The sequence below is a fragment of the Sebastes fasciatus genome, chromosome 21 (genome assembly GCF_043250625.1).
Source record: "Sebastes fasciatus isolate fSebFas1 chromosome 21, fSebFas1.pri, whole genome shotgun sequence".
NCBI lineage: Eukaryota > Metazoa > Chordata > Actinopteri > Perciformes > Sebastidae > Sebastes > Sebastes fasciatus.
The window spans coordinates 11,487,957-11,510,680 of record NC_133815.1 but is presented as its reverse complement, the minus strand read 5'-3'; the positions used below and the strand labels follow the sequence as shown (position 1 = coordinate 11,510,680).

The 22,724-nt window shown below is 39.9% G+C and overlaps 1 protein-coding gene across 8 annotated transcripts; it reads right to left on the bottom strand.

The window, feature by feature from the left end:
- Window positions 1-669: 669 nt before the first annotated feature.
- On the bottom strand, window positions 670-21,217 carry pan3 (poly(A) specific ribonuclease subunit PAN3). Of its 8 annotated transcripts, none has more exons than XM_074621581.1 (19): window positions 21,056-21,217; window positions 20,491-20,939; window positions 18,521-18,642; window positions 17,046-17,118; window positions 16,879-16,949; window positions 16,593-16,737; window positions 16,173-16,390; window positions 15,554-15,658; window positions 15,396-15,453; window positions 14,863-15,024; window positions 14,086-14,202; window positions 13,150-13,251; window positions 10,350-10,527; window positions 10,004-10,091; window positions 9,681-9,820; window positions 8,353-8,482; window positions 4,322-4,386; window positions 4,098-4,236; window positions 670-3,113 (listed from the first exon to the last, which is right to left on the bottom strand). In XM_074621581.1, the coding sequence occupies exons 1-19, from the start codon at window positions 21,073-21,075 to the stop codon at window positions 2,973-2,975; spliced, it is 2,523 nt and encodes an 840-aa protein (XP_074477682.1). In that variant the 5' UTR covers window positions 21,076-21,217; the 3' UTR covers window positions 670-2,972. The 8 variants fall into 8 exon arrangements, 7 of the variants coding, with proteins under 7 accessions (XP_074477682.1, XP_074477684.1, XP_074477683.1 ...); XM_074621583.1 differs by having other exon boundaries at window positions 10,362-10,527; XM_074621582.1 differs by having other exon boundaries at window positions 20,491-20,936.
- Between the last annotated feature and the right edge of the window lie 1,507 nt (window positions 21,218-22,724).

Here is a 22,724-nt window from a genome sequence, read left to right as displayed (position 1 = left end):
GAGTACATGTAGAGTGAATGAAGAGAGGGAGCGGCGTTGGTGAGAACAAAGCAGTGAATCAGAGGAATAAAACGTTATTTTCTGATTGTTTCAAGCACAAATAAACACATCCATACCTCCGCACCACCCTGCGTGAAGGTGCCACGTTGCCGGATTTTGAATGAATGCAGTCGCAGGGAAGGCTTCATCGTGTCCTCTCTGCTCGGTCAAACTGACACGCCGATAGCGGCACACAGCAGCCAACCTGCACACGGCAAAGTAGAGAAACGCAGAGCAGGGGGAAAAACTCAAGCACATAAAAACACCCAGCGATGACTAACAACTCGTTCGCATCCGTCAAATACGGCCACTTTGTATCTGACAGAGCTAAAGGAGGACTTGTGTCTCGGTATCAAACCCTGAGGGGCGTGACAAAGAGGCAGTATTTGATGTCTAGTAGAGTCCAAAAGAGAAAATACAGGCAGAGGGCTGGGTCTCTGTAGGTAGACACTCTTAGTGGGTCATAAGTGATGATTGAGAGGGATTATTATTGTATGAGTCAATACATTGTTTTTTAGGAAAATGTTGCATATTATACCTTTAATCATTGAAGAATGTAATTATAATTAATTTAGTAAACTTATATGTTGACATTTTTATGTTGCAAAACAAGACTAGATCCTGCATGTATCAGTTTTGGTATTCTTTATTAAAATACTGCTGTACACACAAATATTGCAAAATTTGAGACAATGAACACAAGAGGGGCATAAAACATACTAAGATGGTGATTGTAGGTGTGTTGATACGGGGGGGGAAGAAGGTCATCACTAATATTAACTGGAGTGTGTGTTATGATGTGGAAGAGGGTGATGTGAGCACTGACATTGTGTGGACCGAGTTGGGGGGCGTGTGTGTGTGTGTGTGTGTTTTGAGGGTTTTCTAAAGCACCACATTCACCAAGTATGTTTTTTTCCGTTCATTTCACTAAAACAGAGGAAGTTGTACATGATCGAACACAACCAGCTCCCTGCAGGTTTGTTACCCCCAAGTACAGACCATCCACTTCCACGACAACTTTGAAAAGTTGACGTAAAAGCTATGACACTGTTCCTGTTTTACGCATTTCACCTTGATTTGTCTCTTATCTGACACTGTGCTTCGTACATGAGACCCTGTTTTTTCTACAGTCACACTGATCAAAAGCTACTGAGAACTAGAATAAGGCAGACAAATCAACAGTGGTTAGAGCGTGGATGGATCCATTTATCAGGGGTGAAGCAAGTTTGCACCAAATTCATTCAGTCAATTTGATTCAAATCATCAACAGAATATGAGCCGTACTTAAGGGCAACAAGAAACTCCTCACGGCATGATCTCCAGTGCCACTAACGTCCTAAAACCCTCCACATGAAGACGTGCCACCCACTCCACTGTAGCTCATCCATCTGACTGGACAGGGGGCGGCCAATGACAGCCAAACACATTCAATCATTGGGCCCCTCCAGCTGTTAGTCATCCTGAGAGAAATCCAAGCCATCTGAGCCGCTTTGTCTCCAGCACATTTGTATTTCATGATCTTTAAAAGTCAAATAAAACTAAACGGTTGGTGCCCCTGTTCTCTCCTTCGCCCCTCCATCCCTTCCCCTTTTCCCTAAACCCCTGCTGGAATTGGTCCACAGAATAATAAAGTTGAATTGAGGCAAAAATAAATTGCCCTCCCAGTTCCCCATCATGCATTCCTGCACAATATCTGAGCAAAGAGGAAAAAACCAGCTAGAAAATTCACAAAAAGTGTCACTTTTTCTCAAATGTAGAGGGGCCTGAGGGGAAGTGAAGACTGGGATAAAAGCAGGAAGAAGAGGGGAGAGTAAGAGAGATCGAGAAAGGGGACGTTGGGGGCAGGAGGACAGGCGGGGGACAAAATAAGGACATTCCACAAAGAGGCAGCTGTGGCTCCACCTCAACAGAAGCCCCACCAACGGGCTACAACCAAGTGCTGGACAGCCAAAACCAAAACGACCCATCCTTGAGCAGTTTATGTCACGATAGCGTCCATTAACCAAAGGTGGTTGCTGCATATGTGACAAACACTTGGTAGGCGGCATCAGGAGACGACACCCCTTCCTCAGTGCCAACAAAAACCACATTTTACCCCCAAAATCCCAAATCCCAGTCCATGATAGCCCACCCACCCACATGTATGAGCCTGATGTTCCACTATCTCCAGAACAGAAATCCATCAATTGTTTTCCAGTTTTAAGAACCCTTCCCCCCCACCCAAGTGGTCTGTCCTTTCTGAGGGGGAACCAACAACAAAAGGCAAAGGTGGGCTGGCCCATTTCATGAAACAGGTGCCATCCCGCCCCAATGAAAGCCTCGAGTGGTGTGTCCCGTCTCCTAGTGCGTCAGAATGAAGGGGTGTGGTCTCCAGCCGGAAGAGAGACGCAGTCAATAGAAAGCTGGATTTTTTTTGTGTCGTTTGTTTTAACTCTTAGTCTGCTGTGGTATTTATGTCCGTGTGTGACTTTAGCTCTCTGTACACCCTGTAGGCCACTCACACATGTTGATAAAAATAACAAAAAATAACAAAAAAATTAAAATCTTAGTGCATCCTCCTCAGAAAAATAAACCCCAACTGTAGAAAGAAACAATAAAAGCCGGAAAAAAGTTGAAAACCTTTGTTTCTTGTTTTGTTCCCCAAATCTAAAAAAATGTCATATTCGTTCATCACAGCTTCCGTATTTGTCCTTTAAGTTTTTTTTCTGTTTGTTTTTACGATTTTCAGCTGCGGGGTTTAGGAAAACTAAAAAAAATACACTTTAGAAAAAAGCCTTCCTGGTGGACACGGTCAGTGTATGTGACTGAGGTTCACGAAGCCCTGCCCCGCTGCCTTCGCCATGCTGATGTCATCTCCATGAGCCTGGTCCTCTGCTGTAGTGCAATAGTGTGCTCCAGGTACGGCCAGTCCCATCCCGGGCCCGAAGAGGGCGCTACAGAGAGCCGGAGGCTGCAGCCTGCAGCTCCTGGAAGGTACTGTCGAAGCAGCGCTTCAGGTCCGAGTAGGTCACAACCAGGACGCTTTTCTCGTCCCGTGACACCAGGCTGATCTTCTCAGGAACGCCCGCGTCCAGCTGTGTCAACACAGGAAGATACAGTCAAAAACACTCATATTTTGGGAGTAAAGTGACATATTGACAAAATATTTTAATATTTTAAGTACAGCTTCAGCCGTTAGTTGATTAACCGATTAGTCAAACGTCAAAAAAATCCATCTGTAACTATTTTTGATTGAATCAATTAACGTCATTGTCTGATTCTCTTTATCTTATGGGATAGTAAACTAATTTGGGAATTTTGGACATCACAATGGGCTTTAGGAAATTGTGATTTTTCAGTATTGTCTGACATTCTTAGATGATTAATCAACAAAATAATCAGCAGATTAATCAATGATGAAAAATAATTGTTAGTCGGAGCCCTAATTTTAAGCAAGTAACTACTTTATACCCAGATGGTCTTATAAATCTGAGATGAGCATGATAGATTTATTAGTGAGTGTAGAGATAACTTTAACCAGCTTCAGACCTAAACAGTGAAAACAGAAGTAAGAAAAGAAAAACCAACGACTTGTGATAAATCTACAACAAAGTTAAGTTGCTTATTTTTTTTTAGGGTTGCTTTAGGATGTTTGTTGGATTTGGAATTTCAGACATAATTCATAGTTCAGTAACATTCAGAGTTTTCTGTTGGTTTTGAAAATGCTGCCGTTTAACACACAGTATTTAACTATATTTTTGTTTGACCTAACAAACTAGTTAAAAGCGCTGAAAGATTAAAATTACCACCGCTTTGGTCCATGACCACCTGCTAACCAAATACCAAAATGTCCCCGAGATAAGTAGGCCAGTTATAGACCTATTTTTACTCTCTGTTCTGCAATCGGTTGGCAATCGCGTGCATGTGTTTTTAATCAGGGCATATGAAGAATAAACAAATGTTATGAAAATAGGCCACTTTGCAAGTTTGACTAATTTATACACATTGAACAATAGTTTATTAAAATGGACAACTTATCAAATGTCTGCATAAAAAGGAAGACAAGAAAGCTCACTGACTTTGTTGAGGCAGGAGACGATGTGGCTGAGGTCGATCCAGGGCGTCCCAGCTTCTGTCACCTGGTGAAACAGATGATCCCGGAAAAGCTTCAGCAGGTAGCGATCGCCCGTCTCCGACCACGTCGGGTCCTTCTGAAACCTGAATCACACGACACAAGGTCACAGAGTAGTAACAGAAGCACAAATCACACATACGAGTGGATCTTTATACAAGTGCTACTTACTCTGGCCGCTCGTTGATGGTGCCCAGTTTGGCCAACAGGCGGAAGAGACGGCCGTTTTGCACCTCCTGCAAATAAATGATTTATATTCACCAACCTTTTTTTATATATATATTTTTACATTTTTGCGTTTATTGTACAGTCGGCAGTGAAGCGGTAGGCAGGAAACAAGGGGAGAGAGAAGGGTATGATATGCAACACATGTACCCGGCTAGAATGGGGCCGACGTTGCAGTGATGTGGCATGTGCTGTAACCGTTTGCCTACCAGAGTGCTCCAGCAATTCAAAACATTAACAGAAGAATGAACCTTCCGCATCCCTGAAGTTTTTTGAGTAGTTGCACAGAGGGGATACTGGTGAAATTTAGTGAGGGTGAGTCAGACTTAAAACATGATTTTAAAGTTAAAAGAATATCACTTTCTTAACAGACTGAAAATTGAAATTAGTAACAAACTGAATTTGGCCCCAAGTGACGAATATACTCTGCAGCGGGAGAAAACACAATTCAATTTAGATTTTAGTACATGCTCCTTTTAGCACTTTGGGGCCATTGTGATTTAGATTTTCCACTACTACAGTTGTTAAGAGAAAGCAACACTATGTTGTATGCTGAGAAGTGCAGGTTGAAGGATACATATAAATACATAAATATGCAAACAAGCAAATCAATTAATACATTCATGAGGAAATAAAGGGATTAAAGGTGTAATGTGTAAGATATGGTCAAATGCTCCAAACAAATATAGGTCAGAATTCCACCTCCAATACTGGGTTTATACAATCTAAATTAAAAAAAACATCTATCTGACAGCAGGGCAGGAATACGCAAAATTCGACCAAACTGCTGAAACTCTGAAAGACTCAGACTGTCACACTGTTTCTTATAATCGTACAGGCTGTACGTGTGGCAGCTCTGGGAGATGGACTTTTAGTTATTGGAGCTGCAGCAACTCAAATTCAGCCAGTGCAAACCCCAGCGCTGGGAGTCTGATCCCGGGGGTCTGATCCCGGGGGTCTGATCCCGGGGGTCTGATCCCGGGGGTCTGATCCCGGGGGTATGATCCCGGGGGTATGATCCCGGGGGTATGATCCCGGGAGTATGATCCCGGGGGTTTGATCCTGGGGGATTGCCCCGACTCCCCGCAGGATCAGCAAACTTTCTTATGCTGCCGTTACACAGGTTAGACCCAGTGCCGTCATTGGCCGCCGGCTGCTGAGACTCCCTACTCTGGGGTTTGCGCTGTCTGAAAGCTAGTCGCTACAGCTAACCACTAACAAAAGGACAAAACAAAAATATGAGTCTTTTTCTCATTTTTGACACTTTCGATCTAATCCAATAAACAAACTACCAAAATATACACGGACCCTGTACCTGCAACGTGACTGACAAGCCCTCAGGGCAGCTATAAGTCTTCGTCCTACCACGTTGGACTGAGGGCAGACTGGACTCTACAGTGACTCACCATCGCCGCTCGAGGTACAAGTGGTATTACAAGACAAGACGGACCAGTGCTAGCTGGCTAGCAAGCTCATTTCAGTAGATATCTCTGCAACACAATAAATAAACGTCTTTGACTAAAGGTCAACACTGTAACCTCTTCATATTCTGTTGATAATGTTAGTTCATCTTTTGAATGTTTTAAACTAAACTTCTGGCCTGATCTTTCACATTGCACCTTCAATGAATGAAGAATGGACGAACATTTCTAATGTGAAAGGCAGAGGCATATGTGACAATTCTTCCAATAAATGGACCCCTTTCAAATAACAAGACCACTCCCTGAGGGGAACAGTGTCAGAAACTGAAACCTCAGTCGCTCGACTTTCTGTCCATACATGGTGCCGGACCCTGTTTTCTCACAGGTTCCAGAAGACACTTCCTCCTTACTGAAAGTCAAACAGAAGAAGCTGCATTTTCTTATAAATACATCTATTTTTGTGCGCTGTCTCTGACTCTCTCTCAGATTATCAATTAACGGAAATCCGAGACACCAACTTCCACATCACTGATGAAGCTCCTAAACATCAAAACCAACTGTGAACTAATTTAGACAGTCAACAGCTTAACTTATTTGAATGTTTAGATGTCTAGCTGCTGTAATATTGTAAAATATGAGCACCTACTGTACAGATGCTGTTTTTGACTCCACATCAGATTACTGTCAACAAGTTGTGGCTCACCTTTCACCTCTGCAGATATAATTTACTCCTGCCTCTCCTTTCTCCTCCTCCTCCTCCTCCTCCTCCTCTCTGCCTGTCTCACCCTGTCAAACGTTTTCTGCACTGTTGGACAAAGTGAAAATTATTGAAAACCAATCAACCGATTAGTTGGTGTCCTCCAACACAAATTGCTCTAGACTTACTTGTTGTGTGGAGACAAGTTTACCAATATCGGACTTCTAACAACAATTTAAGATCACCTTGCTTTTCAGTACAGATGGGTGTCTTTTTGGAGCCGTTACAAATGCATCTTAAGTCACTTCCATATTGGCTCCAACCCTTGGAGTTTGTTGCATTGCAAAACAGTTGAATATTTTAGTTAGGAGAAACTAAATGCACATACGGAATTTTTAATCAAACAGCAACTCTCCTACCTTGAAATTACTTGCACCTGAATTTATTTAATCCATTTACATTTCAGAGTAGAGCTTTGTGATAAATTGTGTTATTACATCGAGCGCAAAAAGTTTTTTTTTTGTCAAAACGTAGCATAGATGATGGTCACATTAGCTGTCTAATTCATTACTCCAGGTTTCTGCTCTTTGATCTGATCTCTTCTTACGAGACATGAAGACACATGAGTTGACTGAACAGTGTGTGGATTCTACATTGTTCAGTCTGTATCTACCTGCTGTGTCGCCAACGCTAGCTGGCCAGCAGTCTACAGATATCAGGCTGATGTCAAGAAACACAAACAGCAGGAATAGATTAGTGGACCGACTCTCGGAGCTGAAAATGATTATCAACTGGATGATGCTCTACTTAATTGAAGCATCTAGCACTGACAGTCCGTAGCTGTGTGGGATGTATTTTTTTTTAAATGTGCACAACAATGACAGCTTTGCATGTGGTGCAGGTCTTTTATTATTCTTGCTCAAATGTATTTGTTTGGAAAAGTGAAAACCGTAACTTGAGAATGAATAACAACCTTAAAAATGGAAACAATGCCAATCGCAGACCGCAGCTTGATACAACAACATCATTGCTTGGTGTTGCAATGATGCAGCCATCATGTCAGCCCTATGTTTATGAAACCCTACGCCACCTGACCCTACGGTCCAGTTAAACTCAGGACTGTTAAGGGATGAAACAAACATAATGTGTTCTTTTTGGTCTTTATGCAGATTTGTCTTTAAAAAAAATAGTGTTTCCTGATTTAAACGTTTTGTCAACAAAAAGGCTCACCAGGCAAATAAACAACACTGCTACTTTTCCCTATGTGCAGATACAAATTATGCAGAGATGACCTGATAGACCAGAAATGCTTACTCTCTTGCCACCAGCACAGATATCAGCAGATCACAGGCAGGTTTGGCCAGAAAATCTACCACATTTTTGTATCCCAGTTTTATTACTACAGCCGGGTATTTCCTTGTTGTAATCATCAGTTGTTCTCTGAACTTATGTTGCTGACATATTGTGAGACCTGCTGGACATCTAACAAAGGCAGAAACAGAAATCATATGCGGTTAGGAGCTACACATCCACCAAACAAAATTGGGGAAGTTGAGACATGAACGAGAAGAAAGAGGGTTGTTTCACATATTCACACTCCAACACGGGGAGACTAAATTCAAGATGAGACTGCAAAGCCTACAATATATCATACAACATCCTGTGTGCAAACAACTTCCCTCTTTGCTCACTAAACCAATGACCTATTTCCGGCCACCACGAATATCAGCCTTGCACGACTGAATCGTGCATGTTCGTGCATGCTTTCTGCTCTGTACCTTGTGAGACACACTCTCTCAATTTATGTGTTTTTTTTTTTTAAAGTATTCCTGAACAAAAATGCAGTGCCCTTCACATACCTTGGCCAGGTCCTCCTCAATGACATCATTCCTCATCTGCGATGCATCCAGTTGTGTGTAGAATCGAGCTCCAATCATCGGCATGATGTCATTGACACTGCGCAGGCGAGACTGTTCAGTCAGCAGATACCTGCACGGTCACAAAAATGTCAGTTTGCCTTCAGGTGAGATAGAAAGGCTCAATACCACCTCTTCCACAAGTTGGTCAGTGACAATTAGGGCTGACCCGAATGCTTTTAAGCTTCTACCATTGCCATGTAATCAACCTAATTATATTAAACCAAATTAGTTAAAAAAAATGCTGTTTGGGGTTTTTTTTTTTATACAAGTACGCAATAATAAAGTATAAATCCCAAATAGCCCATGAAATAAGGCATAATCTCCCATTATTCATTATTCAGCGGGGCAGATGACAGACAGACAGACAGAAGAACATGTCAGCCTGCTGCGCCGCACCGAGAAGCTTCCAATACTTCTCACCGAAGCGTCGAAGCCCAAAAGTGATAGTGATAATTATAATGATGCCAACATTCAAGTCTTAAAACAGCCTTTTTATGAGTATTCACATTCTGCTCTACTTATGTACAAAAGGTGATAATGTAAACTTTGTAAAACCCTACAGGTTGTATTTTCAATTGGCAGTTTCAGAGTAATTTGAATAGACCGACTATAGACTAAGTTTGACACCTAAAATACTTTCAAACATATGTCAACAGCAGTGTTGGAGTAAAGCCTGAACTTAGCAGATATGCCTACTTCATTTCAAAGAGCAGATGTTACTCGCCAACCAGATTCCAGCTTTGTCTGATGTTGTTACAGCTGGCATTTACATAGACAGTATACCTGACTGCTGTTGACACTAAAAGTGTCTGAAAATATACTGAATACTATAATATTTGTATCCTAAGCCAGAGTATTTTTTAAAACTCATGATTATAATTTTAATTTGAGGGTTTATGCTGTTGATTTATTTCAATATTAGTTGTAAAACTGGTGATACCGCATCTTACATGTTTATCAAAACATCAAATCCTGGGCTGACATGTGATGGGAACTGGGGATAATTTGTGACAAAGTTACAGCATGACTGCCATGCAAACATGGGACAACGTCTTGTGGTTTTGAGGAAAATGAAGCAAGTTGCTTGTGGTGTTTCATCATGTGGATGTGGGGATGTTAACAAACCTTTCCTGTTAGCTACATATACAAGGCCATGTACTTTTTAGTCCAACTTTAAAATCAGGATAATTCTATAGGTCTATGCTAAATTGTACAGGCAGTGTCTGAAATAGATAAACACATGCTGCTGCACCCCAGCCCTTTCTTACAGAATGAGGTTCTTGAGGTCTGAAGAGTAGTTGATAGAAACCAGCTCCATGGCCTTCTGCAGGTTCTCCCTTTGAATACCAGCCAGGGAGTTACATGCTAACGCCAGCACCACCTTGCCCAGCGACACTAGGTCTGCTTGCTACACAACAAAAACAAACAAACATCGCAGAAATATAAATATAAATGATAATAAAGTCCCATTTTGAAAAGTGCTTTAACCACACATGCTGAAGTTAAGTAGATTAGATATGTGTCTCTCCATTAGCACTTCTGTAATGTGTATTCATGTGAAATTGACCGCAAACCACATGATAGACAGTACCTGGTACTGTGGCATCAGGGCAAGATGATTGGTCTGACTGCTGTCAAATGTTAAGACATCAAACACCCCAACGCAGTTCACCCGTAACCTGCAGAGACAAGAAACCATTATCATCAACAGTTTATCTGCATGTCTGAGTGTATTGACTGTGCAGAACCACATGGCTGTGAAAAAAAGGAAGCATCAACTGAAAATACTCTTCCGCTTTTAATGACTTTACAGTTAACATAGCAACACCTTCTGAGCTGGAAATTGAAATTCACACTGTTCCGTACATCTCCATTTATGGCTATGAGGCTCTAATCAACAACATTTATCAACCCATGCTGAATGATGAAGTATTTACGTTGGAGTGTACCTGGTCTTGCCAGTAATAAGAATCTTGCTGGGGTCCATGACACGGCAGGCCAGGCCGGCAGTGTGGATGGTGCGCAGAGCCGAGCTGAGCTGGACAATGTAGGCCCAGATCAGCGACTCGGGGAGCAGACCTGCATGCTGCCGTGGCGGGGGAGGTTCATGTTGTCCTGCACACAGAGACATGCTTATCACACAGACGCAGCCTGAATGGTTAAGACATTACTCATGAACTAAACCTCAAACTGTCAGCAACTTCCTTGGCAAGCTTATCTTCAGGATAAACTGTCTCTCGCAGTTGTGATGTCAGTAACAGGCGTCATTTTCAGCCAATCTGACCTAATTATTCTTACCTAAATCACAACTAACTTAATCTGCTGATCATTTTCTAGAATTTCAGAAAAATACCCTTCATAACCCCAAGGTGACGTCCAACGTAGACAGACGTCATAAACTGAAATCCTCAGAATTGACAATCTGGATCTCAGGACTGTTTGACATTGCTTAAAAATTTGCAAACAATTAATGGATTATTAACTAATTTTTCTTTGTCGATTCACTAAATAGTTTAAATTCTAGTATGAGCAAAAGAATTAGAGGAAATACAGCTCACTGTTCCCAGAAATCATGTTTACTATCAGCTCAGTGTCTTGCTGGGTAATATTACTCAGGCGACATGTGGCGAGTACGGATGTCACGGTACCAGAAATCTAGTAGTCGATACCAATACCAGTGAATTTCCACGATTCTCGATACCACGGTAAAAAAAAAAAAAAATCCCCTGTAATGTGTACATGTGTCTATATACTGTATATTCTCAGATTGCAAGCAGTAGTTTAAATTCACTGACATGGTGACATTTCACTGGGTATAGGCTACCAGAGGTGGGACCAAGTCCCAAGTCAAGTCCCAACTCAGTTCTCGAGTCCTAAACAATCCATATGTGCTCTTCACCAAATGTAACGTCATTTTAACAGCAGAGTAACTGGATCCAACTGGTGCTCAGTAACGTAACGTAAGCTCTTCATGGTTTTCTCCTGAAACTTGATTTGATGCTGTTGGATTGGTTCAAACTAACTGGATCTGGGGAGTTGATTGTAAGATAATCAAATGCAAGTCCCGATAACATTGTTTCAGTTCAGTTCAGTTTTTTCCCCCACATGTGAATCCTCTTCTCGAACATAGAGGATCTGTGCATCTCGCTGCTGCATGGCGCTGTTGTGTGTGTGTGTGTGTGTGTGTCAATCTCCCGCAGATAGAGGGCAGAAGCAGCCTCATTTGGCGCATGCCGGGTGTTAATTTCGGACCGTGCAGGCATCGTACGGTACCGTCGGTACTGTAGAAAACGACTACCGTCACGTTTTTAGAATATGGCATCGACTTGGTACCGCAGTACCGGTTCTCGTGACATCCTTAGTGACGAGTGTCAGGGTGTGTACTGCACAACAAATATGGGCAGAAATATGTGTCACTAGAAACTGAATCATATAATTTGAATTTGTATCGTTTAGCTTTAATATTGGATGAATTTACCACTTATCAGACCACAAATGAGAAGAATTAGCAAGCTAGAGCCCCCCGCAGCCCCTTGTTACCTCACTCCCCACCGCTGGAGACTGGGAGGAGAGCGGGCTGCAGCTCTAGAGATGGACATTCAGTAAGCGGCTGTAGCAGCCAGTTCAAACCCCAGCGCCGGGGATCATAGCAGACTGGTGGCCAGCGGGCTGGATCTAAACTGTGTAACGGCAGCAACACAGAATTTGCTGATCCGGCTGGGAGTTGTGGGCTTAACTGAAGGTCTTACTCCAAAGCTGCCGTCCACTCTCCTCACGGCGAAGTAGTCTCCAGCGGCGGGGAGTGAAGTTGAGGGACTACGGGGTGCTCTAGCTCACCAACTCTTGTCTCATTTGTGGTTTGATAAAGAGTAAATTCATCAAATTCAGTGCCTCATGTCGCTATTTTCCAAGCTACTGTAGCAGTCATATGTCGGGGGATGATTCAGTTTTTCAATGCAATTATTCAAGCTAAACAATACAAATTCAAATTATGTGATTCAAATTCAGTTTTTCAATGCGGTTATTCAGGGTGAGCAATTCAAATATAAATGATTCAAGTTCAGTTTCTAGTGACACATATTTCTGCCCATTAACAAACACCAAAATTCACACTGAGAACGCTGAGATGGCCAAAATGTTTGTTTCCCTAAAGGCCATTCCAGAAAGAAATGAATTTGCACTATAGGACTCAGTGCTTTTGAGGTATAGTATGTTCCCCTATGCAATTCTATACAACTCATACAGTATGTTTTGTTATCAGTGTTTGCTACAGACTAGACAAAGCCCAGGGTCTGAATGGTTTTGCTTCCTCTGTCTGCATTCCTATAGGTAGGCCTGACAGCACCTGCCCTAGGATCAGTTTCAGCCACAGTTTCCTCCAAGTCCCCACGTCTCTCTCGCACAGACACATGCGTTCTAACTGTCAAACTAGGACACTTCAGACTCAAAACACTTGAAGCCTCAAGACATCCACAAGAGTAGTTTTAGACCTTTTAAACTTCGTGGGAAATACAGTAAGTAAACCGAATGGTTTTACGTTTACAGTCTAAAGCCTTCAAACGCCGGATGTGAGCACATCCGTAGGCACTGCAAACCTGTAAACACACACACCCAAATAGACCTAGGCTGATGACCTTATTAGCAAACAAACTCAAAATGTGTGAAGCAGAAGGGTGCGGACGGGGGCCTGAGGTGATGCTGGGTTTATTTCATTGTTAGGGTGGAGGACCAACTCACCCCACTTCCTCTTGGTAAAGTACGAGTCTGCTGCTGGGTCATTGAAGTGTCTGCTGAACATGGTTTCTGCACCCGCGTGGAAGTCATAGGAGAACACCAACGCTAGGTCAAAAAGAGACAAACAAGCAAGAGTTAGAGCTAACATCTATACATACTTATATTCATCCACTTCTTGGCACTTTGTGATGCACTGTACTACCTAACGTGTTTGTCTTTCCCATCATGAGACAATCAAATGGGAGAATTAAGTACAAAATCTAGTTTCTATCAGTTAACTGGGGCTGTGTATTGGCAAGAATCTGGTGATACGATGCTTATCATGATACAGGGGTTACGATTCAATATATTGCGATATTTTAATTCTAATTTAAGGTCATCGTATAAAGAACACACCGGCATATGCATAAAATCTGAATGAAAAAAGTTTACTTTTTATGCAATCAGAACAGTGGGATCTGTATTTGCATTTATCACAATCCATGTCATCAACATCCAACATCATAGCACTACTTTTAGAGGGCACATATCTTTGCAAATAAAGTATTGACTGAGTTTATCTTTGCATGTGAACTACTAATTAAAAAGAGTGTTTTTGAGAATCAATATATTATTAAAAAAAACATAATATCACGATGCTCAATATTTTCTGGGTACTTTATCGCTCCTACTAACTTTTGAGAGACAAGAAAGCAAAACTTTGGTGACAAATATCCATTAAATAGAGCTTGAATACAACACTGCAGCAACAAGTAAACCAATACACCTTATATTTTAGCATTTTGGTTAAATACCAAGAATGGTAAATGTAAAACAATTCACACAATGTGGAGCAGGTTAACTTTAGGCCTGGATCATAAATGTCCAGGAGACACAATGGAATTAAATTCACACACAAGTCCTGTACATAAACGATTATTTTACACAATACACACTCACAGTGGTCTCCAAAGGCCTTTGTGGTGAAGACCTCCCTCAGTGTCACAGAGTTTGAGTGCTGAATCTTCTTCCACATGTCCACCAGCATCATGCACTTGGTGTTAACAAGGCGGAAACCTGTATACATTTTAAAAATACACAACACACATAGTAGGCAATTAGAAATAGAAATATATCTTTCACTATCACAACATCCTGTGACACCTTTCGATATGATAACAGCAGTGTTCCAACACAAGCAAATCATGTTTAATCTAATGGAAATAATAATCTCACATACCTTGCCCTGCTCATCATCAAAATGACAAATAACAGCTCTAATGAAGTTAGCTTTTTTTTCTGCACAACAGCAATGCATTATTTTCCCTGTAGGGGATAAGCTAATGTTGATTTATTCCTAATAGTAGGAAAGGTGTGGGCTTATCTAATCTTTTATCAAAACAAATGTACTATTATTCCAATTTTGCAAATAAATGTACTTATTTCCAATGCAGTTTTAGTTGCTCCAGCTATATTTTCTGAAAATACCCATCAATTTGGATGGAAAGGGATCATTAAAGAAAGATTACTTTGCTAGAATCACTAAAACATCCTTTAAAAATTATATTTCTGACATGTTTTGGTATGTTTTGGAAGCAAACAAATATCTCTGCACACTGTTTTTTTACTTATTAAATAGTTACATTAAGAGTTAATACACAATGACATCATTTGGCTATTGGCTATTTTAGTTGTGCGACATCTGTGATATGCTTCTTTGGAGGACATATTTATTACCGTGTATCCTCCTCAGGCAGTAAGGCAGGTCGTCCTTGCTGTTGACCGCCTTGTAGCAGGAGGTGATGTAGCTGAAGTTGCTGGTCTTCTGCATGCGGTTTGGTGGAGGGAGGGCCTCGAGGGGGAAGAGGCTGTGGTAGCTGTCCACCTCAGACGGTACATCTGCACAAAGCCAGACGTAGTTTCAGAAGGGGGAAAAAAATAACATGCACGAACACGCAATCAAAAACCAACAACTTTAAATAGGCTCTATGTCATAGCCCATATGAACAACTACTTGTTTTGACCAAATTTAAATCAGCACTAGATCATACATTTGCTATATGATTTGTTTTTACACATACTGTATATACTATGATGTAATTTTTCACAAAATTCACAATTTGAGCCCAATGTTGCGTGCCTAGCAACTGACACAGACAAAAAAACTGGAAGCAAAAACATCAGAGACCAAAAACATATTTCAACACCCTTCCACACCAACATGAGGAAATCAATAACCCTTTGTTGTGACAACAGAGAAGACCCTGTACCTGTGTTCTCTGAGTGGTCAATCTGGGCCATGGTTATCAGATGTCTGTTTATCAACTCCTGGAGGACAAATAAGAGGGCATCACATCAGACATTACCTCCAGAGAAGAAGACAAGGGGAATATTTGGTGAAAAAGGAGATGGACGAGTGGGAAAATACCTGTCGGAGTTCATCAGCCATGAAGAAGGACGGGGCGTTAGCTTTTGGTTGCATGTAAGCCACATGGGGCGCAGTGGGGGGATAGATATGGTATGTAGGAAACACCTGCAATGAAACCAGAAAAACAGCTTCCTATTTATTGAGAAATGAAAACCAGTGTGATCATGCATGTAAATTGTTTCCCCAACTATAAGCTCATAGCTACGCAAATGAATGTTATGGAACGAAACTCTTAACAGGATTTTGAAGAAGTGTTAAGTAGGTAACAAAATGCCTTCTGAAGCCAAATTATAACCCCTAGTTGGGCGTAATAAGTGTGTTTTTTAAGATTGTGGCGTTTCTGCACGAAAAAAGGGCAGCTCACAGATAAGAGTGGAGTGTAGGGTCATGTGTAGGAATATAGGAGTCGATGCTCTTGCCTCTCAAAAGAACCTCATGTAAAAGAATCAAGTTTTAAATGCAGTTTCCTTGTTTACACTCCATTTCTTCAAATGTCGTCATGTGATGCATCTTTGTATGTTTGGTTAGGAGTTTAAAAGTATTCTAGTGTATTCCCAGCTGTAGTCTGCAAGTATTTCCTAACTAAAATACAGAGTAGGACGCATTGTGCAGCACATACCATCCCAGCCATTGGTGCCGGGGTGTTGTCTGTGTAGAAGTAGGTGGTCCCCCCAACAGTCTCTTTCTGGATCATGTGAGGACCCGGGTCCACTGCAGTGGTGGGCACCATGTAGTTGGCAGGGTTCGGGGTGTGACTGCGCCGACGAGGAGCAGGTGAGGTGTGCGGTGTAATTTTTGGGGAGTGGAGAGGAGAAGATCCCGCAGACAGAGACATGCCTAAAAAATTGGAGACAAAGAGAGTCTGCGTTTCAACGGTAGCACATTGTGGTGCTGTACACAAGAGGGAATTCCCAAACTTGCTGAACTATACAATTTCAGAGCTAAAGATGGAAAACAAAACTGAGTCAAGTAGAAAGTAGAGCAAAGCAGATATAACAAGGTGATTTCTCTGTTGGTGATGCTCCAAAAAAAACCTCACCAGGAGCCAGAGCAGCAGCTGTGGAGCTGCTGAGGCCAGGATGTGGGAAGAGAGGTGAGGGGAAGGCCTGGACAGGGGACTGAGGCATGGTGGCCATACGTGGAGCTCCCTTAGGGATGAACTCACTTGCTGTCGGGTTAGGAGCCTGGTGGCACAATAAAAAAAACATGCAAGAGTTACAATAAATCTACCACTCCTGTTAAATTTATCCTAGTTAAGAGTACTGAAGTTTAAAAGCACTTTAAAATAACTTCACCGTCGTTGGACGGGATGCTTGTGTGCTCACCTTTCTCCTTTGGGAAATGCTAAGAGCACCAAAATCACTGAACAGTGAGGATGTCGGGGAGCTCACTGGTTCTGTGGAGACCAAAGAGTGTAAGAGTTGAGTAGAGGTCCTTTCAATATTCAATGGATGAGTACTGAACACTCCACAGAGCACTGTAGGAGTCTTACCATGAGTGCTGTGGCTGAAGTTCTTGGCACCATCGTTGAGGAGACTGGGAGAACTGCTGCTGGTAGTCATTCGCTAAAGAGAACAGCATTAAGAACAGAAGTGTTACAGAAGACTAATTAGGGCTGCACGATATGTGGAAAATATGTGAGAACGTTGTTGAATATCGCAAATTTGCGATAACTATATTACTTGCAATAAAAAAATAGATATTAAAGTGTACTCAGTTCTGCCTTTCTGCTGCTTTCAAAACAAATTTCTTGTTGATAGGGCTGTTAAATTTAAGCGATAACGCGTTAACACAAATTGGTTTTAACACCACTAATTTCTTTGACACAACTTGCGGTTTTTGGGTTGTAGTGGGCTAGTGGGTTTTAAAGCTAAAGTGAAGATACTGGCATCATATGAAACTAGAAAACATTGGCATGCTAGCTTGTTGGGAAGGAGGTTAAATCATGCTCCAAATTTACGCTAAATTTTGGCGCGGAAAAACTGGCATGGCCATTTTCAAAAGGGGTCCCTTGACCTCTGACCTCAATATATGGGAAAGAAAATGGGTTCTATGGGTACCCACGAGTCTCCCCTTTACAGACATGCCCACTTCATGATAATCACATGCAGTTCGGGCAAGTCATAGTCAAGTCAGCACACGGACAGCTGTCGTTGCCTGTTGAGTTTGCCATGTTATGATTTGAGCTTTTTTTTTTAATGCTAAATGCAGTACCTGTGAGGGTTTCTGGACAATTTTTGTCATTGTTTTGTGTTATTAATTGATTTCATGTAATAAATATATACATAAATTTGCATAAAGCAAGCATATTTGCCCACTCCCATGTTGATAAGAGTATCAAATAGTTGACAAATCTCCCTTTAAGGTCAATTTTGAACAGATAAAAAATGTGCGATTAATCTTGATTACCTATGGACAATAATGGATTAATCCAGATTAAATATTTGAATTGCTTGACAGCCCTACTTGTTGAATCAAAATAAAAGGATATTATTTCTAACATCCTTTAATTAAAGAAATTGAACATTGAACTGAACACAAAAGGCACCAATAAAAAAGGAATGATAATTACATTTTAAAGTGCAGTCTTCTAAAGATACTCTTTCAACTAACTCAAAAAAATCTCTGAGTGCAATATCGCAGTCTTTCATGATAAAGTTGACATTGTGATGAAGATAATAAAAAAAAAAAAAAATTGTGCAGCCTTAACTCTAATGTGCATATATGTTTATCAATAAGCAACATATATGATTGTGTTATGATGAAATGTGTGAATTCAAATAAAACATTTTAAACTAACTATATAATAAATAACTACATGCAAAACATTTCAATACCTAATGTAGTTCTTCACTTTACGGAAGCAACAGCAATGTGACCATAGTGACATCAAAATTTCAAAGCATTTTTTAGTTACACTGTATGTTCACACTGATTATATATATCTACAGCTTCCTTTTTTTATACCTGCATCATTGAATATTTAGACTCTGCAGGGCTTCCAAACCCATTGACCCCAATAAAGCTGCTGCTGAAGTAAGAATTGGTGAGATTGGCATCGGTCAGGGTCGCTCCCTCCATCCCTGGGACTGTGGATGACAGAAACCAAAGTTTAGCAAACACTGACTGCAGCAAGATTGATAGATAATTCTGTTTAAAAGTAGAGTATGCATGTTAAATGTCAGCACTACTACTACATGTTTGCAAAGCCACATTCACAGAGCCAATTTAAAACACATGTAAACAACTACTACAACTACAGAGTGAGCCACTACTAAAGTCTGTTTGTTTACATTGGGAAAACACCACACCACACAATGCTAAACCAATGCCCTGTGAGCAGCTAGTATGGCTAGGCTAATGTTAGCAAACATTAAACTTAAACTACATCTTAACAAACATCACTACAGCTTTCAGACGTAAAAAAAAAGGGTTAAATTATTGCCACTGCTACATTTAATAACTGAATTTATAGAAACTTACAGTACAGTCTGCACAGAAAAAAATGCATGACAAAACAATATTAGGACAAAACCAAGGGAATGGCAAAAAAAATAATAGACATAATAATAATAAATAATAAATATAATAATAAAATAGACAGGAGAAGTCAGTACTTTTTTATTATTATTTAATAATATTCTGCAATAAATGAAAAAATATATATATTTTAAAAAACTTATTTTAAAAATCATTTAATTTAAAAATAAATTCACATACATTCACAGAGCCAATTTAAATGCATGTAAACAACTACTACAACTACAGAGTGAGCCACTACTAAAGTCTACCACAGTATCATTTAATAACACACTTTTTTTTAGCAATTACTTGTTTCAGCAGTTCCAAGTTAAAGAGGGCTTTTGAGTTGCATGTGAGTTTTAGTTACATGCATGTTTGTTTACATTGAGAAAACACAACTCTAAACCAATGCCCTGTGAGCAGCTAGCATGGCTATGAAACTTTTATAATATTTTAAAAATAATTTAATTTAATAATAAATTCACATACATTCACATGCATGTAAATGCATGTAAACACAACTACTACAATAACAGAGTGAGCCACTAATAAAGTCTACCACAGTATAATTTAATAACACACTTTCTTTTTTTTACAATTACTTGTTTCAGTAGTTAGTTTTTGAGTTGCATGTGAGTTTTAGTTACTTGCATGTTTGTTTACATTGGGAAAACACCACAACACTAAACCAATGCCCTGTGAGCAGCTAGGCTAATGTTAGGAAACATTAAACTTTTTTTTATATATTAAAAATAATTTAATTTAATTTAATAATAAATTCATATACATTCACAAAGACAATTTAAATGCATGTAAACTACAGAGTGAGACACTACTATAGTCTACCACAGTATCATTTAATAAAACACTTTTTTTTTAACAAAACCTTGTTTCATTAGTTAACTTTTGAGTTGCATGCGAGTTTTAATTACTTGCTTGTTTGTTTACATTGTGAAAACACCACAACACAATGCTAACCCAATGCTAGCATTGCTAAGCTAACGTTAGCAAACATTCAGCTACATCTTAACAAACAACACTACAGCTCACTTAACTACATTTAACTGGAGTAAAAAATATCAACACAAGTAGTTAAGTTGATAAAAGCCATCTGAAAGCACAACCAACCCCATTAAAGTGAGTTAAAGAGGGTTAATTTAATGCTAAAAGCTAAGCTAAGCTAGATTTCTGCCCACTCACAGCTGTCACAGGCCTCCAAACAAGCATGGCTATAATGTTACCACGTTGTGCCACAAAAACATCACTAATAACTACCTGAAGATGTTCACAATGCAGATGAACAGCACAATGTTTGCTAGCTGCATGCTGAAAGGCTTTTAGCAGGTTAAGTGTGACCCACGTTGTTGTGTTTGGAGGCCTCACTTGAAGTGTGTGAGGCCTTGTTTGCTACTCACTGGTTAGCAGCTCTGCAGGCCCACATGTTTCACTGCTCTTCTTGGACACACTGGTTCCCGAGGCTCCAGGGCAGACAGCCGCAGAAGGGGGGACACCTCCACCGAGGGAATACCCTGCAGGAGTCCCTCCAACACCACCACCTCCTGGATTCATAGACAACTGGACTGGACTACCTCCACCACCTCCACCTCCACCGTGCAGCATTGCCATGGACGGATCCTCATGCAGGAACTGACACTCTTCTCCATAAAAGCACGTCTTGTCCTTCGCGTAATATCGGCAGAACTTCACCTTGACATTGGGTATTATTATCCCAGCACCCCCAAGCGGAGCAGCTGGAGCTGGGAGTCCACTGTTCATGGCACCGCCACCACCACCACCACTACTGCCGCCGCTGCTGCCGCTGCTGCTGCTGGAGCTGCTGCTGCTGCCGCTGCCGCCACCGCTGCTGCCGGAAGACACTCACACATAGAGGGAGACTGCAGAGGAGCTACTTGCAAACACAAGTTTACCAGCCTCTTATAATAATAATATCACTTCAGCAACTTAAAAAACACTACTCACATTATAAGGCTAAGATGCATTAAAGGGTTTAAGAGAATAATATCTTTGCATGCATGAAATCCTGCTGGTGCTGGTGGTAGTTGTTGTGGTTGCTATCCATGCAGCTGCTGCAGCTTTCCTTCCTCGCAGAGTAGCCTGTTGTTGTTTTTTTTGCAGGCTGCTCTGCTAGCGAGCTGCTAGCATCGAGGGGGATTCTGGGTAACGTTTGGCAGAGTTTTTACCTGCTGCAAATGTGCTGCAAAATTTGAGTTTGCAGCACCTTGATAGTGTGAATGCAATAATGTAGGTAGGTGTGTATGAGCAAAAGTTTTGCAGGATTAATGCTATTCAGTCTGTTAATAACTGAATTTATAGAAACTTACAGTACAATCTGCACAGAAAAAAAATGCATGACAAAACAATAATTTGTCTGGGTAATGTTTGGCAGAGTTTACCTGCTGCAAATGTGCTGCAAAATTTGAGTTTGCAGCACCTTGATAGTGTGAATGCAATAATGTAGGTATGTGTGTGTGAGCAAAAGTTTGCAGGAGCAATGCTCTTCAGTTTGTTAATAACTGAATGTATAGAAACTTACAGTACAGTCTGCACAGAAAAAAATGCATGACAAAACAGTATTTAAAAAAAAAATAGACAGGAGGAGTAAGATTTTTTTTATTATTATTTTAAAAATCAATTAAAATATTTGAGAAGCCAAATAATATACTGCAATATTATATATTATATATATAAGATATTCCATCATAAATATTTTAAACATATTTTACTCAAAATGATGAAAAAATAACATTATCTTTATCTAGAAACTTACAGTACAGTCTGCACAGAAAAAAATGCATGACAAAACAATATTAAAAAAAAATAGACAGGAGTAAGAATTTTTTTATTATTATTTTAAAAATCAATTAAAATATTTGAGAAACCAAATAATATACTGCAATATTATATATTATATATATATATATATATATATATATAAGATATTCCATCATAAATATTTTAAACATATTTTACTCAAAATGATGAAAAAATAACATTATCTTTATCTAGAAACTTACAGTACAGTCTGCACAGAAAAAATGCATGACAAAACAATATTAGGACAAAACCAAGGGAATGGCAAAAAAAAATAATAGACAAGAGAAGTATTTTTTATTATTATTTTAAAAATCAATCAAGCAAAATAATATGTAGGCTACATGGTACCAATCACAGCTGTGGAGGCACTGGTATAGTTCTTTATATGTAAGGCATTGATGTATGTATATATTTATATTAATATTAATATTTTTAATATCTTTTAATCATGACTTTTTATAGTGCTTCCTGTATTGTAATGTATTATATGTAATGTATTGTTGTTGTTGTTTTTTCTTTTTTTTCTTTGTTTGAATTGAATTGAATTGAAAATACTGCAAGAAATGTAAAATAATTTTATTTGGAAACATATTTTAAAAAATCACACTTTTCGTTTTAATCAGTGTCTTCTCCTACTTGCATACATCACAAATATTTTTAAGCATATTTTACTGAAAAGGATAAAAACAGTACATTATATTTTCTCAATTGTTTCTCCAAATGGACTATAAATATGACTTTGTAAAGACTTCAATGTGCATTATTGTATTTGTATGGTATTCTTGCTCCCTTCATATTCCATCACAAATATTTA